At 38.9% G+C, this 15948-nt stretch overlaps 1 protein-coding gene and 1 pseudogene across 1 annotated transcript; both read left to right on the top strand.

The window, feature by feature from the left end:
• The first annotated feature begins 3620 nt into the window (after positions 1-3620).
• Positions 3621-4865, top strand: LOC131930113 (uncharacterized). The gene is made up of 3 exons (XM_059286488.1): positions 3621-3625; positions 3877-3963; positions 4524-4865. Exons 1-3 carry the CDS (start codon positions 3621-3623, stop codon positions 4843-4845), a joined length of 414 nt encoding a protein of 137 aa, XP_059142471.1. The 3' UTR covers positions 4846-4865.
• Positions 4866-8232: 3367 nt separating this feature from the next.
• Positions 8233-11893, top strand: LOC131930114 (uncharacterized; annotated as a pseudogene).
• Positions 11894-15948: the final 4055 nt, after the last annotated feature.

Here is a 15948-nt window from a genome sequence, read left to right on the forward strand (position 1 = left end):
AAGGGGCCCTAACAAGATTCCGTAACATGATTGATGCTGCCAGATCTACATTTTATACACTAGAGCCTGACCTCATGGAGGACTTTCTAAACAAGGAAATTTGCTATTAGCCACATTTCTACTAGAAGACAAACTCAACCAGGATATTGACTATTAATTACAATGCTACCCAATCAGCATATTGACCTGTCTTTTTGAACCTGCTCTAAGATTTCTGATTACTGTATTAGTTAGTTTCATTTAGAATACCTAGCATTTGTCGTCATACTCCAATATCCTGAACGAAATTGCCTTTGTCAAAAGATTTCTCTCAATAGGGCAGTTGACTTGGTGCATAAAAAAGAAGTTGTGGATATTGCAGTAAGCTTTGATGGCTCATGGCAAAAAAGAGGGCACACTTCAAAACACTGTGTGGCTGCATTTTTTTTTATAGAATTTATTCCCAAGCTATAAAACAAAATTCTTTGTTTATAAAATGAGCAATAATGTATTCTTTTAATTATAAGGGTGTGCAGTTACTGGAGCTACCAAGAAAAAGATAAGTGAAGCTGCATACAATGTGTGGTATAACAACCATGAGTGCAGCATAAACCACAGTGGCTCTTCAGGGCTAATGGAAATTGAGGCAGCTAAGGTGACGTGGCTGAGCTCCTTGCTAAACAAGTTACGGTATAAAGCAAAAAAGGCCTCAGAAATAGGTCTCTGGAGAGTCTAAATGTGGTAAATGAGAGTCCCGACACAGGGATTGAGTTGTCCCGACACAAGGCTAAGAAATCCCAAGTGACAGTGCAAACTAGCAGGTTTGTTACTGAGTTAGACATCACTGTTGATAATTTTAAACAGATGCAAGCAGAAGACAAAACACTTAATGATGTGAGACGGCTCGCTAACCAGCCCCCTAACCAACACTCACCCTCACGGTCTATTGTCTATTGGTAAGAAGTTACACAGCGCCCGACGGCCTAGGCGATGAGGTGGAGCAACTAGTAGTTCCTACACAGTTACGTCAAGCTGTACTCGAGGTAGCGCATGATAACTGGTCAGCTCACATGGGCGTGGCTAGAACCAGGTCCAGAATACTGGAGCAGTTTTGGTGGCCAGGTATAAGAAAGACAGTAACTAACTATTGTAAGACTTGTGATGTCTGTCAAAAGCTCAAGAAACTTAGGGCAGGGGGACGGGTTCCTTTAAAAATGATGGAGGAAGTAAGCAAAATCTGGGGTATGGTAGCAATAGACATAGTCGATCTGATCAATCCCATGTCTACTAAGGGGTACAGGTACATTCTGACCTTAGTTGACATGATGCAAAACAAGATTATGTTAATGTAATGCATATACTAAATATTTTTTTTTATATATATATATATATATTTATTTAATTATTTATTTATATGTGAAGCACGCTGCAGCTGTTGTATGACAAGCTTACGAAGAGAGAGATGAAGCTTTGAAAGCTGCCATAGATGCCGGAGAAGAACCCATTATAAACATCAGTGTGTCCTATGATGGGACATGGCACAAAGGAGGCTTCACCTCCCTATATGGCATTGGTACAATCATCGACATACTTAATGGGCTTGTACTTGATAGTCATGTGCTGAGTAAATATTGCCACACCTGCAAACATGCAGGGAAAAGGACGATGCCAGATGATGAACGAGAAGCTTAGGAGGAGTCACACCAAACTGACTGCTGCAAAAACCACAATGGTTCCAGCAAATCCATGGAGGCAGCTTCAGCAGTGGGGGGGGGGGTGTCCTGAAGAAAGGTTTGGCTTGAGGTACTTAGAAATGTTGTGCGATGGTGACTCATCTGCTTTCAAAGCTGTATGTGAATTTGATCCATACCTTGGTTATGAAGTGAAAAAGCTTGATTGCGTTAATCATGCCGATAAAAGAATGGGCACAGCTCTTAGAAAACCAACCAAAAAAATGAAAGGGTTGGTGGCAGAAGTGTTGACAGACTAACTGAAGCCAAGTGTGACAATTTACAAAATTTTTATAGGAGGGACAATTTTATCCAATCTTCCTGATATAGCATTGATGTAAAATGGTGTATGGAGCACACTATATCACTCCATGTCAACGACAATGAGCCCAGGCACCATCAATGTCCCACAGGGATCGACAGTGTTTTTTTTCAAAAAAGCACTGGCAAAATTCAGAGCACAGGCAATTCTAGATAATTATCTCTACCCGTGACCACAAATGGTTTCCCATCTACCAGCTGATGACAGCTTATTAAAAAGACTTATCCATGGTGGTACACAAAACACCAATGAAAGCTTAAACCATTTGATATGGATCCAATGCCCGAAGACAATATCCATGGGCAATAGAAGAGTTCAGGCAGCGTTGACACGAGCGTTCTCAACATTACATGAGGGGCCATTATGCTTTGTTTCTGTTTTAAAAAAGACTCCTCCTTCAACACCATTACACAAATGGTTCACTCTTGCCCTGTCAGTCAAGCTAGTCTTGCCCTTCTGTTGAAACAAGCACAGCACATTCACTAGTAAACTGCAGCCAATTCTTTCTTTCTAGCCTGCACGGTCTTCTATCTACTTGTGCTGGTATCCGTCTCTCTATTTAAGGAAAAGGTGTTCAGGGATTAGGCATATTTATGTTCTGGTGAAATAACTTTAGCATAATATTCAGCAAGACCATGAATCTCCATTACTGAAACATGCACCGATCAAGTTTCAAAACGCCTTGACACAGCCCTTGGAAATTAATTCTCTGGAGAGTCAAAACGTGGTAACACACTTGGAAGAAAAGTTGGTAGCCTTACACAGGTAACTAAATTAGCAAATGTGCTCAAATTATAGTGTTTTTTTTCAAAAGAAGTAATGAATATTTTAGTTTTTTCTCCCTAGGTTAAAATCAACCTCCTCCAAAGTTACTACAAGAAAGCAGTATCCAGTAAGCCAGCCACAGTAGAGGAGCTAAGAAAGAATATTTGGTGTGCCTTCTATCATTCATCTTCGACCTATGGAAGTCCCCAACACCAGCAGGGAAATCCTCCTGGTGCTTCTGGCATCGTGCTATGGCACATAATTCAACACCACCTCACGAAGGCAGGAGCTCATCATTTATCTCTGAACATGTTGCAAAGCATGTCCGGGATATATATGAGCGACTGACCACTGATTCACTCTTGAGCAGATGCATGATGGGTTTAACACAAAACCCAAATGAAAGCCTGCATTCATGCATATAGGCACGTTGTCCAAAGCACATTTTCGTAGGGAAGGAGGGGATAGAAATTGCTGTAGCATTAGCAGTCTTCCTGCTTTTATGCACAGCATTGGCTGTTCCTACAGTGCTTCTTCCCAAGTCATGGCTGCCAGGAGGGATAAGCGCAGCATAAGCACCTCAGAGAGGAAAAGCTCTTTGGAGGCGAAAAGGAGGAGGACCCAAATGGCTGTAGCAAGCTCCAGAGCACAGCACAAAATGGAGCTGCAGGAAGGCAGACCTTATTCTGCTGGAGCATTTTAGCTGTTGTAAATAGTCTTCTGGCTTTTAATACCGTCATTTTTCTTCGTATTATGTATGTTATGTGTATTTTCAACGATCAATTTACTTTATTGTTGAAGGCATTTGGGGTTTTTAATTAAAAATGATGTTTTTCGCTTTTTTACCTTAGAGGGTACACATGCTTTGATTTAGTTTTCATAACTGATATTGATGTAATTTATCTGTTCAATTGAAAATAATATGTATATATTGGTTAATCTTTATAAACAATTTTTTACATTGTCATAAGAAAATCTGAAAAGGTTGTGTGTTTTGGAACTTTTAGGGCTGGAAACAGCTACAGCCAAAATTCGTTAAATTCATCCCATCATTCAAGTTGTTGCAAAACACATTTTTAGCACCAAAATTCAAGATATTGAGCTACCACACAAAGCAGCATGTCACCTTATAGCTGATGAAGGCCACATACTGGCTAAAACATATCGGTCAACGTCTGGCCAGCTGCGACAATTTCGGCTTACCCAAGGATGGGACTAGCCGTAAAAGGAAAAAAATACTTGAGACAAGCGTTATATTAAACACAGGAGAAGTTTTCAGCCTGGGGTTTACAACCGTAGCCATAGAAACAGGCCAGGCTATAGCTAATGACATATCAGCTAAAATAGAAGAGGTCGCATTTCTTAATGGGTCCCACTGTCTATGATGAGTGGTTCCTCAAGCACAAAAATAAATGCAGCATCAACCACAGTGGCTCTTCAGGGCTAATTGAAATTAAGGCAGCTACGGTGTTGTAGCTCCTTGAAAAAGAATTTACGGTATACAACTATGGTTAGTGGTAGAGACAGCAAAACGTATAATGCATTGCTTGCGCTGTAACCACACGATGTTGATATGATAAAAGAGGAGTGCACCAACAAGGTTTCAAAATGCCTTGACACAGAAATTAGTCTCTGGAGAGTCTAAACGTGTTAATATGCTCGGAGGAAGAAAAATTCAAGATAGTGAGCTTCCATGCAAAGAAGCATGTCGCTTATAGCTGATGAAGGCCACACACTGGCAAAAACATATATCTGTCTGGCTTACATAAGGATGGGACAATCCGTAAAAGGAAAAAAATACTTGAGACAAGTGTTCTATTAAACACAGGTAAAGTTTTCAGCCTGGGGTTTACAACCGTAGCCATAGAAACAGGCCAGGCTATAGCTAATGATGTATCAGCTAAAATAGAAGAGGTCGCATACCTTAATGGTAACAAGGAGGATGAACTTGTTGATATCCTGTTAAAGATGTCATACTTTATGAATGACAGGGCAGCAAATGAAAAAAGTCAAATGAATGTATTGAAGCCTGGAGGAGTGATGTTTTAGAAAGTTCAGGGGCAGAAAATGTACTTTATATGAACTCCTTTTTCTGCACAGAACATATTCTTTTAGGTTTCCATACCTACTGCGCTAAAGAATTTAAAGAAATTCAGGCGATATATGGAAAATTAGGTTGAGCTATGTACCAGGATTTTGCAGGCTACAATTTTGAGTGGCTGCCTCAACAAGAGTATGTAGGATGGCATCCGAAGTTTTTGGGCCTATTGGAGACCATCTTGGTTTAAGGGATGAGTGGGAAGCACATTGTGCCAAAAATGCAGTAAAACCACTTATTACGAATTATAAAGATAACAGATTTAATGGCCTGTTTGAAGTTTCATACCTGATTTTACTTAAAAAGCACGATTTTGTATTAATTCTTAATTCAGTTAAAACACCTAATAGAAAATTGCAATCTCTACTCCTTGATTTGCAAGACAACACAATTCATCAAGTGCTAGCAGCTTTAGGACCACTTTGGGAAATAATTACTGCAGGTCACATAAAGTACCTTGAGTTAGCTGAACTTTTTGCACCGTTACACAATTTTGTCAATGAATGTATCCAGGAGCCACTACGAATTATCAACACTATTAGAGTGTTTATGTGGCAGTGCTCCTCAAAAAGACAGTCGAGACAAATAATTTGGATCAGGAATGCCTTTTAAAATGTATTGTTTTAGGTTTCCATACTTACTGTGCTAAAGAATTTAAAGAAATTCAGGCGATATATGATTTTGCGTTGGCTGCCTCAAGAGTATGTAGGATGGCATCCGAAGTTTTTGGGCCTATTGGAGACCATATTGGTTTAAGGGATGAGTGGGAAGCACTTTGTGCCAAAAAAGCAGTAAAACCACTTATTACGAATTATAAAGATAACAGATTTAATGGCCTGTTTGAAGTTTCATACCAGATTTTACTTCATAAGAACGACTTTGTATTTATTCTTAATTCAGTTAAAACACCTAATAGAAAATTGCAATCTCTACTCCTTGATTTGCAAGACAACACAATTCATCGAGTGCTAGCAACTTTAGGACCACTTTGGGAAATAATTACTGCAGGTCACATAAAGTACCTTGAGCTAGCTGAACTTTTTGCACCGTTACACAATTTTGTCAATGAATGTATCCAGGAGCCACTACGAATTATCAACACTATTAGAGTGTTTATGTGGCAGTGCTCCTCAAAAAGACAGTCGAGACAAATAATTTGGATCATGAATGCCTTTTAAAATGTATTGTAACTGCAGTTGGTTTTAAAAACTGCTTAGAAGCACAAGTCCAAGATTTTCTTCCAGGAGGAAAATACAGCCAAAATCCTAATTCTGTTGAGCTACAAAGAACAGGGTTTGCTCATGTAACAAATTTAGCTTGTGAGCACCATTTTGGAGACTTAGACTCCAGCCAAAAGCGGCGACCGAATGCATCCAATCATCACCATACTACAGTACAACTATTAAAAAGAAATAGGGGAAAGATTGGCAAGGTGCATTTTACCCCGGTCTAAATTTATCTGTCGATGAAATGGTCAGTGGATATAAGGGAGGGTGAAAGAACAAACAGTTCAATGCCACAAACCCTTCTAAATATCATATAAAAACATCTGGCTTGTGCGACACTAAGACGTGGCATGTCGATTTGTTCAAGTACTACGGTTCTGTGACTTCTTACCATCCAGACATAGACATCCACAGTACCATGGCTGTAAAGGTTTTTAAAAAATTGTTGGCACCACTAACAAAAGGCCGCCATATTTTTGCTAAATACCTCTGTTCTGTTGACACAAGAAGGAATTTTTTTTCTCCTGCACTCAAGTCTCTTGTCTTGAGCCATATAGAGATGAAGTGGTACATGTATAAAGACAAGTACCTTAGGGTTAAAAAGGCTAAAAGGTTTACATCAGTTGTAACCAGTCAAGGGCCTACATATTTAAAAAAAATTTAAATAAGGCCTGTTTTCCTCTTACAAATTTAAAAATAGGAATTAAACAAGGTTTCCACAATGAAGAAGCTGCACCCTTGAATTAATTTTGTTTTTTTAAAAGGGAAAATGCAGCAGTGTGATTGGCAAAACAAGAAATGATGCAGAAATGCTGGTAAATTTAATTGAAGAGCGGAGAAGGGGTGATGCAGGCTTTATTGCTGACTATGGACTATGGACTAAATTCCAAAAAAATGAGCTGAAGTATTTTTTTCAATCCAGCAAGATGAGGGAAACCTTTTCCAAATTTCCAGAACTAGTGTGCTTGGACTGCACTTATTGTGTGAACAACAGTGGCATGCCATTAATTAGATTAATTGTTCTTGATGGACTGGGACCACCCCAGTTGGTTGCATTTGCTCTCATTCATTGGCAATGAGATTGCTGTCATGTATAATAAAATTTAAAAAACCGTTCATTTATAAATTTATATAATCCAGCAACTATTCACATAAAGACTTATTAAGGACTTATCAGAGATAGCTAGCCTGGAAAGGGTATTTCCAAGAACAATCTGAACAATCTGTGAACTTTGTTCCATGTCAAGAAATTTAAAAAAAGTTTCATAATAAAGGTGTATTAGTAACATAAAATTCAAAATTTTGCCATTGCTGGATGCTATTTGTTATGTCAAAGCAGTGGTGACCACTTTCTGATTGTTTATTGACATCCCCATCATTGTGAGCGTTGGCTTTATGTGACGATATGTAACGAGGGGAAACAGGGTTGAGTTAATGGCGTAGCATTTATATTGCATTTTTTAAGGATACAAATAATAAAAACATTGCTTATTTTTGCAGCTGAGCAAATCCTTCTCTTGGATGATCAGTTTGCAGAGTAATTATTTTTAAATTGACAACCAGTAGACAGACCATATACAGTGAATATACACCAATAATTCAAAGCTGGCACTAAGAAGAATTTGTCTCCACTTTCACACTTACAAGATAGCACCAGACCTCATAAGCCATTATTAAGTAGAGTAAAACAAAAGATTGCTCTTGAGAATTCTCACACTGTGTCTAAAGGTGATAGACCTCTAGGATCTAGTTCTTTTCCTGTTTTTGTAAGGGATTACTTGTATTTTGTAATTGTACATTTTTTGAATGATTTTAGCAGTAGGGATTTTTTTTTAATTTAGGGGATTAGAGCATTCAATAGTTTACTGTTATCTTATAGATCTAGAATCTAGGTGGCATTAAGGTTACAATAGTTTAGTTAAGTACCATTTTTAACGAAGTGACTTAACTACGTAGTTCGCTCAGCGTGATGGGTAAGTCAGACAATGCGTATCACACAATCGGGAATTATTTAAGATCTCGCAAATAAGAATGTTTCCCGGGCTGTACAGTTTCTCTTGTTTCAAGACAGCCTCTCTCGATTGCTTCCTGAATTCATTCTTCACACAATAATTAAAATGCCTTTTAAAGCTAGTGATACTTTTGCTACCTGGGATAATTTCTTCTGCGCTATGCAGAATTATTGTGAGGAAACTTATCAGCCGATGGTAAAAACATCTGCTAAAAAATGCACCATCAAGGAAGGCAAAATTGTGCTACCGCCATGGTGTTCACATACTACACAATCAGATGTTCCCACCATGGCACCTTTCAGCAGCGAGGACAGGGGAGAAGTGTTATGATAGATTATAAATATCTATCATGGTGTCTCCACCTCTTCCCCCTTCTTGCTACCCCACAGGTAACGGTACACACCTGGACCCGAGACCAGCGGTATCGTAAGGCTGACCGGGCCTCGACCTCGGACTGCGGTCATGGGGGCGGAGACTGAGTCATGTGACCTGTAGGGTAGGGACGCTACAGTCCGGTCACTCTACCTTCTCCCCTCTTTGGAGGTACACGTTTTTTTGGTGCTAAGGCACTAGCCAACATAACATATTATACTTATTTTGGTGCTACGGCACTTGTTCTCCACGGAGAAATTAAACGTACGTTTGGCAACGTGTGTAGAGGATTGTGTGGCTTCATTGGAAGGTAATTAACACTTTTATTAGCTGTACTGTTATAATATTAATTATTAATAAGTATGGAATGAGTATAAAACAATGTATGAATGAAAAGCATATTTTCTAGTAATGTTTGTCGTAGGCCTTACGTAAGGCTAGTGTAAATGTATTATCTTTGTAACAATTGTAAACTTGTATGTGTCTGAATGAATGTATATCACACAGATGTTAGGAAGTTTGTCACATGTATTTTACAGCCGGCCAGCTTGGGGCTAAAACTTAGACAGTACAGAGGTCTGAGTGTGAGGAAGTGTGACCACGCCGCCCTGAAGATCAGTCGCCCATTCCAGGCTAAGTTGTGTCATTACTCCAATGCCAATAATTCATGTATTAAAAGTTAAACGATTGTGAAACTGAGTTAATTACTTAGTCATAATTTTAAACCTTTTTCACTGAGCCAAATATCGGCAGTCAGCCAATAATAATAACATAACATTAATAAACACAATATTAACTATTAAGGGACCTCTTGTCCAGCGAGACAAACCCTAGACCAAACAAGTCATTCTGTAGCTGTGGCTATATCTATTTATGTGCGGTATGACTCGATAGAGCATATTTGACACAAGAAGACAGACCTCGTAAGTAAAGCTATCTTGATCTATAGTTATAATATACACCTTGGTGGTTAGTGCTGTATTGTTAGATACAGAAGTAGGTTTTAAACTAACTGAATATTTTGGAATGTAAAAATAGATGACATTGAGACTAGATCTATCAGATTTAAATCCCAAAATATTCAATAATTCAGTGCTAGCATATTAAAAAGATGCCTATTTGCAGATCGACCAAAGAAGAACGCCCTGCTAAGATACACGCAAGTCTGTCAAAGAATAAGACACAAGTTTTTGTCAAGCAAATGATTAATGAGCATAACCATCCCATTGGTATGTATAGACTAGACTCTTAGAATATTCCAAATTAGAACTAACAAATCACATTTAATGGCACTCTTTTTCATATTTTTATTATTTCAATAGGACCAGAACTATACATGCGATACTCAAAAAATCGTAAACTTACTTTGGAGGAACAGAAAAGAGTAGAGGAACTACACAGGCTGAATGTTCCCACTAAAGTGATAGCTCAGGATTTACAGGCAAAACGAAAGCCTGTGATTAATCAGAACATTTGGAATGAAAAGATGAGAATAAGGAAAAAGGGTGCGTATCTACAAGTATAAAAAGATTTTTTGTTGATTTGCACTTATAAAAAAAAAATGTATTGTCAATAATTTTAAGATTGCTGTTTTTAGCAGCTGAAGCGTGTAGGAAGTGTACACGTTCGAATGTATAGTAATTTCTATATTTTAAAAATGTTTTACTTGATTTTCAGGACAAAACAACTCCCACTTGCACAACACTAAATGATGCACAGTTGATGCTGCGAGTGGTAGACGACCTCAGAAATAAAGACAAAGGCTTGGTTGTGGAATATGGAGTTGATGACCAGGACTTGTTGCAGTTATTGCAAGCAAGCAGCATGATGGAGGCATTTCGGGATTTTCGGGATTAATTGATTCCACTTACTACTTGAATAATCGGGCTATGCCCTTAATGACATTTTTAGTTGTCAATGGCAATGGAATGTCACGTGTGGCAGCTTTTGCTCTTATATCTAATGAGTCTGCAGTGATGTGCGATAAGATATTTTCTATATTTAAAAGCCACAATGATGCAAATAAGATATCAACATTTATGGTTGATAAAGATCTAACTGAGGTGGCTTGTTTAGGAGAGAATTTTCTGAATGCTGTGTGTGAGCTATGTGTTGGGTCAGAATTCCACAAACATCCATTCACTATATAATTACAGGGTACACAGTAGGGATGGACTGTAGGTGACACGTTCAAAGAGACTGACTGATCTGACAGGACAATAGTAGCCTTTATACTGACCAGTAGCCAGGGTTGTTAGCGCCAGGGAGGATAATTTGTTAGGTCACAAGTTTTGAGCTCATTGTCCCGTGGGAATAGCTAGGGGGTTAGAACAGGGGTATAAATACAGGCAGGTTAGTTAGTCTCTCGCTCAAGCGCTTCCGACGTTAGCGGTTAGGGGAAGCCTCGCTCAGCAGAACAGGCATTCAGCGAATTAATAAACAGCAACAAACTAAGAAGGTCTCCTGTTCCGTTGATTACTTCACTGTAGCAGACTCTGGTAGAATAGTTAAATACCCCTAGACGTTAGCTGTTAGGGGAAGCCTTGCTCAGCAGAACAGGCATTCAGCGAATTAATAAACAGCAACAAACTAAGAAGGTCTCCTGTTCCGTTGATTACTTCACTGTAGCAGACTCGGGTAGAATAGTTAAATACCCCTAGACGTTAGCGTTTAGGGGAAGCCTTGCTCAGCAGAACAGGCATTCTGCAAATTAATAAACAGCAACAAACTAAGAAGGTCTCCTGTTCCGTTGATTACTTCACTGTTGCTGACTCGGGTAGAATAATTAAATACCCTAGACAACGACGGCCTTATTGGCTAGCACCCGAGCCAGTGTCAGCAACGTATTCAGCCGGTGACTAAGCGGACTGCAACATCGTAGTCCGGTCTGCAACATTATGCCTGTTTCATGTAAAGAAGGCTTTTAAGAAAAAGTTGTCAGAAATTCCTTGTTCGTCTGACAAGAAGGTTCAAATCACGTTAGTCCTAGAAAAGCTTTGCCACATTAAGTGCCAGGCTTAGTATGACCAAAAAAAATGTACATTATTGAGTTTGCATGCTGATTTTGCTGTTTACTTTATACGCAATTGGGATGGCACTGCCATCCATTGGGTTGAGTTTCATAGGGCAGAGCATTTGAATTTAGGAGACAATACAAACAACCGTATAGAATCCTAGCACCAAAAACTGACAACTGTAATTACACATCCTTTGCGTTTAGATCTTTGCCTAGGATTCTTTTCCTTAATAGTTCACTCACAGCTCACTACACACACAAACAATTCAAATCCATTACAAAAAAAGGACCATCACAATTTCCTCAACTGCAGAAACAAGTAACACCATATGCACTATCTATGGTCACAAAAGAGGTTGTAGCACAGAGTTAAAAGTCTCTGCCCATGAAAATGGTCATTTTGTTTTCTTTAAAAATTATACTTATAATGTTGCAAATAATCAATGTAATTGTCGTTTGTTTTGCACCATGGGCCTTCCTTGCAGGCACTTTATTGCTGTTTGTCGTGAACTAGGACTCAAATTGATCAGTGTTGATCTTTTTGGGGCTAGGTGGTTTATCAAGTACAATTTTTCTCTTGATGTTTTGCCTGTGCCTGTTTCTCAATTTGCTGGCAGGCCAACGTTAGGTAAAACTTCTAGATACTTGTTGATTAAATCTAACTGTGATAGTTTGTTGCAAAAGTTAGTTGAGTTAGGGACAGATTGGCTAGGTTATTATCTTCGATTGTTAGATCACTTCGCGAGTTTAGCTAGTGGAGATTCGGACAGCATTATTTCTAGTGTGCATATTGATAGCAGTGTTACGACCCCTGCAGATGTAGCTTCTGGTAGCAGTGTTGATAGTGTTGTAGAAATGGACCTTGATAGTGTTAGGACCCCTGCAGATGTAGCTTCTGGTAGCAGTGTTGATAGTGTTGGTGAAATGGACCTTGATAGTGTTAGGACCCCTGCAGATGTAGCTTCTGGTAGCAGTGTTGATAGTGTTGGTGAAATGGACCTCGATAGTGTTAGGATCCCTGCAGTTGTAGCTTATGGTAGCAGTGTTGAGGTTGATAGTGTAAATAGTGAGATTGTAGTAAGCTTTGAAGGTACTTTAGCAGTTAAACCCCCTTTAAAAGTTGCAAAGAGAGGTAGGCCCAAAGGTTGTGGTTTGACTGCTATAAGATTGCCAAAGAAAGGTTAAGTTTTGAAGAATAGATGTAACATTTGTAGGTTAGAGGATCCAGATAAAAGGTTGGCTAAGGGTAGAACGAGTGGGTAGGGTGTGATTCTTGTGTGAGGTCATTACATAGTACATAGTGTTTGTTTAGGTGATATAGATGTCAGTAATGGTTATACATGTTTTTGTGATAGAGATAGAGCTAAAGTTAGCTGTATTTGATTGCCATTTTATTTACAATTGTAACTAATATTGTGATTTTGGTCATACTCAGTTATGTGTTTTGTTTAAGTTGTACATCTGATTATGCTTTGCTTTTCAAGTAGCCTACTAATTTTTTTTATACACGTGTTCCAACTTTGTCATTTGTTATCTGTTACCTCCTATGGAGGTTTTTAACCACTTATTGCATGTAGTAGGCTATATGTATTATGTAGGCCTACATAGATCTAGTACATGGCGTTAGATGCTTGATTTTTATTAAGTTGCTGTTAATATTTTGTTTCATGTCACTCTACAACCGGTGTGTGGCATTTAGATCTATATATGACCCCAAGCAGAATGTGCAGAAAATATTAATAGTTAGCCACCGTGTGCCCTCACTCTTTCAATAGCAGCCCCCCCCCCCCCCCCCCCCCCTCCGTGCCGTCGCATATTTCTGAATCTTCTAAATCAAAGTGACATTCATCCTAACTAAAATTTTTTAAATTATAAATTTGTGTGGGCTTTATGGCCCTTATGCCGCATTATATTATAGTGAATAACAGAATAGATGTAGATCTAGCTTCTAGATCTAGAATCTAGGTCTATATTAGATTCTTGTCTAGAATCTAGATCTAGAATCTAGATCTAGATCTAGATCTAGATCGATTCTAAATTATCAACTTTATCTCTCTAGCCTTGATTGATTAGGCCTAAATATTTTAAAAATTTACTTATACTTAGCTCTCAATGTAGATCTAGATTCTAGATCTATACTTCTTGTCTGTAAGAAGGCGAAGACTGTAACTGAAGCAGAAGCACCATGCTGGTGTATCTTGATCTATGAAACTATAATCTTGTTAGACGTTTTGCTGAAACACCTTCAGGTCTAAGCCTAAATCTAGATCTAGGCATGGCTGCACCTTGGCTTTTAAATGAACCAACAGGAAAGGACCTGTAGCTTATAACTAGATTTCTATGCCTGGTTTCTAGCAAACTGGCAACTGAAGCCTAGCCCAGGCATAAAAAATGTGCCAGATAAAAATAGGGGCCTAATGTTAATAAATTGTACACAAATATTAAATATTCTGGGTAAGATATTAGAGTAAGCCTATAGACTAATTCTAATTCTAAAAAAAAGTATTTAAAAACATTAGGCCTAGGGGCCTAGCTTTACGTCCTCGAAAAAGTAAATTTTCGAGATCATGTTATTTTTAAAATAGACTTTAGGAATTCTCTGAAGTCGCGCGCAATCTATTTTACCTCCCGCGCTTTAATCCCATAACGTTCACATGAGAAGGGTGGGTGGGTTGGGTCCATTTGCACGGGGCAGACGTTTTTGGGTCATTGCGGGATGTAGTATGTTTTATGTTTAATTAAACATGCAATAACTTTTATTGCAAAAAATAAAACAAGTTAATTAAAAAAGTCTAGTGACATTTATGCGCAATTTCCTTATGTTATCTAAAAATAGCTCTGACGTATAATGATTGGGTGCGTTCAAGCTTGAAGAGCGATCGGTTTGTAGGTGTTTATGTAATTTTAAAATTTGTGACCGAACGAGAGGATATTTTTGAAAACTTTCTTCGGCAATACTGTTCTAAATTATGGCAGGAATCGATTGGTACATGTTTCAAGTCGCTAAGTGGTCTGGTTGCCGAGATATGGGACAAAAACTGCCTTTTTTGAGGTTTTTTGGCTTTTACGGGAAATACATGAAAGAAACCCGGAATTTTTATGGCCTATGCTCATTCTCGTAACTTGCTTAACATAATTGCTTTTGGAACTAGTCATCGATATTGCTTCGTTGAGGAGGAGATACGACTTAAAGCCCGGACACACATTCATCCATCCATCCATCCATTCCCAGAAATGACGAGTTAATAAACGCAATTCTCCAGAATGGAAATTGCGCTAAAAAATAAAAACTACATCTACCTACAAAACCTATAAATTACATATTTAGAGCTTGCATTTGAAAAAAATGGGCTGAACATGTATATAAATAAATCACAGTATCATACCGCCCCCCCCCCCCCCCCCCCCGAACGAAATGAAATTTATATAATTTATATAGAAAATATATACTTTTAACAGTGTCCGCCCCCCACCCCGAAGAAAGTCTACCGCCCCCCCCCCCCCCGAAAATTTCCAGTTCCCTGCCCCCCCCCCCCCCCCCCCGGAGAAAAAAGTCTGGAAGAAACACTGTGAGGTACAGAAAGTAGTACTCACAGTATCTTACTACAAAAATTAACCTAGAATACTTTGCATTAGTTTTTTTTTTGTGTAATTTTATAAATAACTTTAGTTTTTAATGGAGGGGGAGGGGGGATTTTATTAAATCTAGCGCTCGAAAATCTTTACATTTAACGCTGTGTTCTTTTAAATGGGGACAGTAATCCGTCTTGGTGTGAAAACTAAATCAAACTGGAGTGGAGCTACTGAGGCCTAGGGGTTACTGACGCTGATTTCCATTAAGCAGCCCATGCAACGTTTGCTGTTGTGTAGTTGTTATAATGACGCCCTTTTACTAACAGCTGTGGGGATGGGTGGAATGTTCGTAACACCCCCCCCCCTTCCGATCCACACAGATAAAAAAAATTTTATGACTGCCTCCTCCGTCCCTACCCGACGATCTTTTGCAGAGTGCCCCCCCCCCCCCCCCCCCCACACACACACAGGGACAAAGTAAAAAAAAATTAAAATTACTAGACTACCCGGTCATCCATTGGATAACTGTGGGTTTCGGGGGTCATCCATAAAAAAAAAACATCAAGTCTGTCACTTATCGTCACAAAAACCAGACCCCACATTCAAAAAAACCGTTTTATCTTTTAAAAACACCGATTTCGGCTGAGCATTGGTCTGACCACACTATCCCTTCATATACTAACATCACAGGTGACCTAATCAACTCTACTTCGCCTGCCCAGTGTCCCGCCAAGTCTAAGACAACATGTTTTTATCGTTTAAAAAAACTATTCCGGCCGAACATGTCTCTGACCACAATATCCCTTCATATGCTTAGGATAAAGAAACAGATGAACTCTACTTCCCCTGCCCTGT

This window comes from Physella acuta, unplaced genomic scaffold (genome assembly GCF_028476545.2).
Source record: "Physella acuta isolate Inbredline_101_S28 unplaced genomic scaffold, ASM2847654v3 ptg001720l, whole genome shotgun sequence".
In the NCBI taxonomy this organism is placed as follows: Eukaryota; Metazoa; Mollusca; class Gastropoda; family Physidae; genus Physella; species Physella acuta.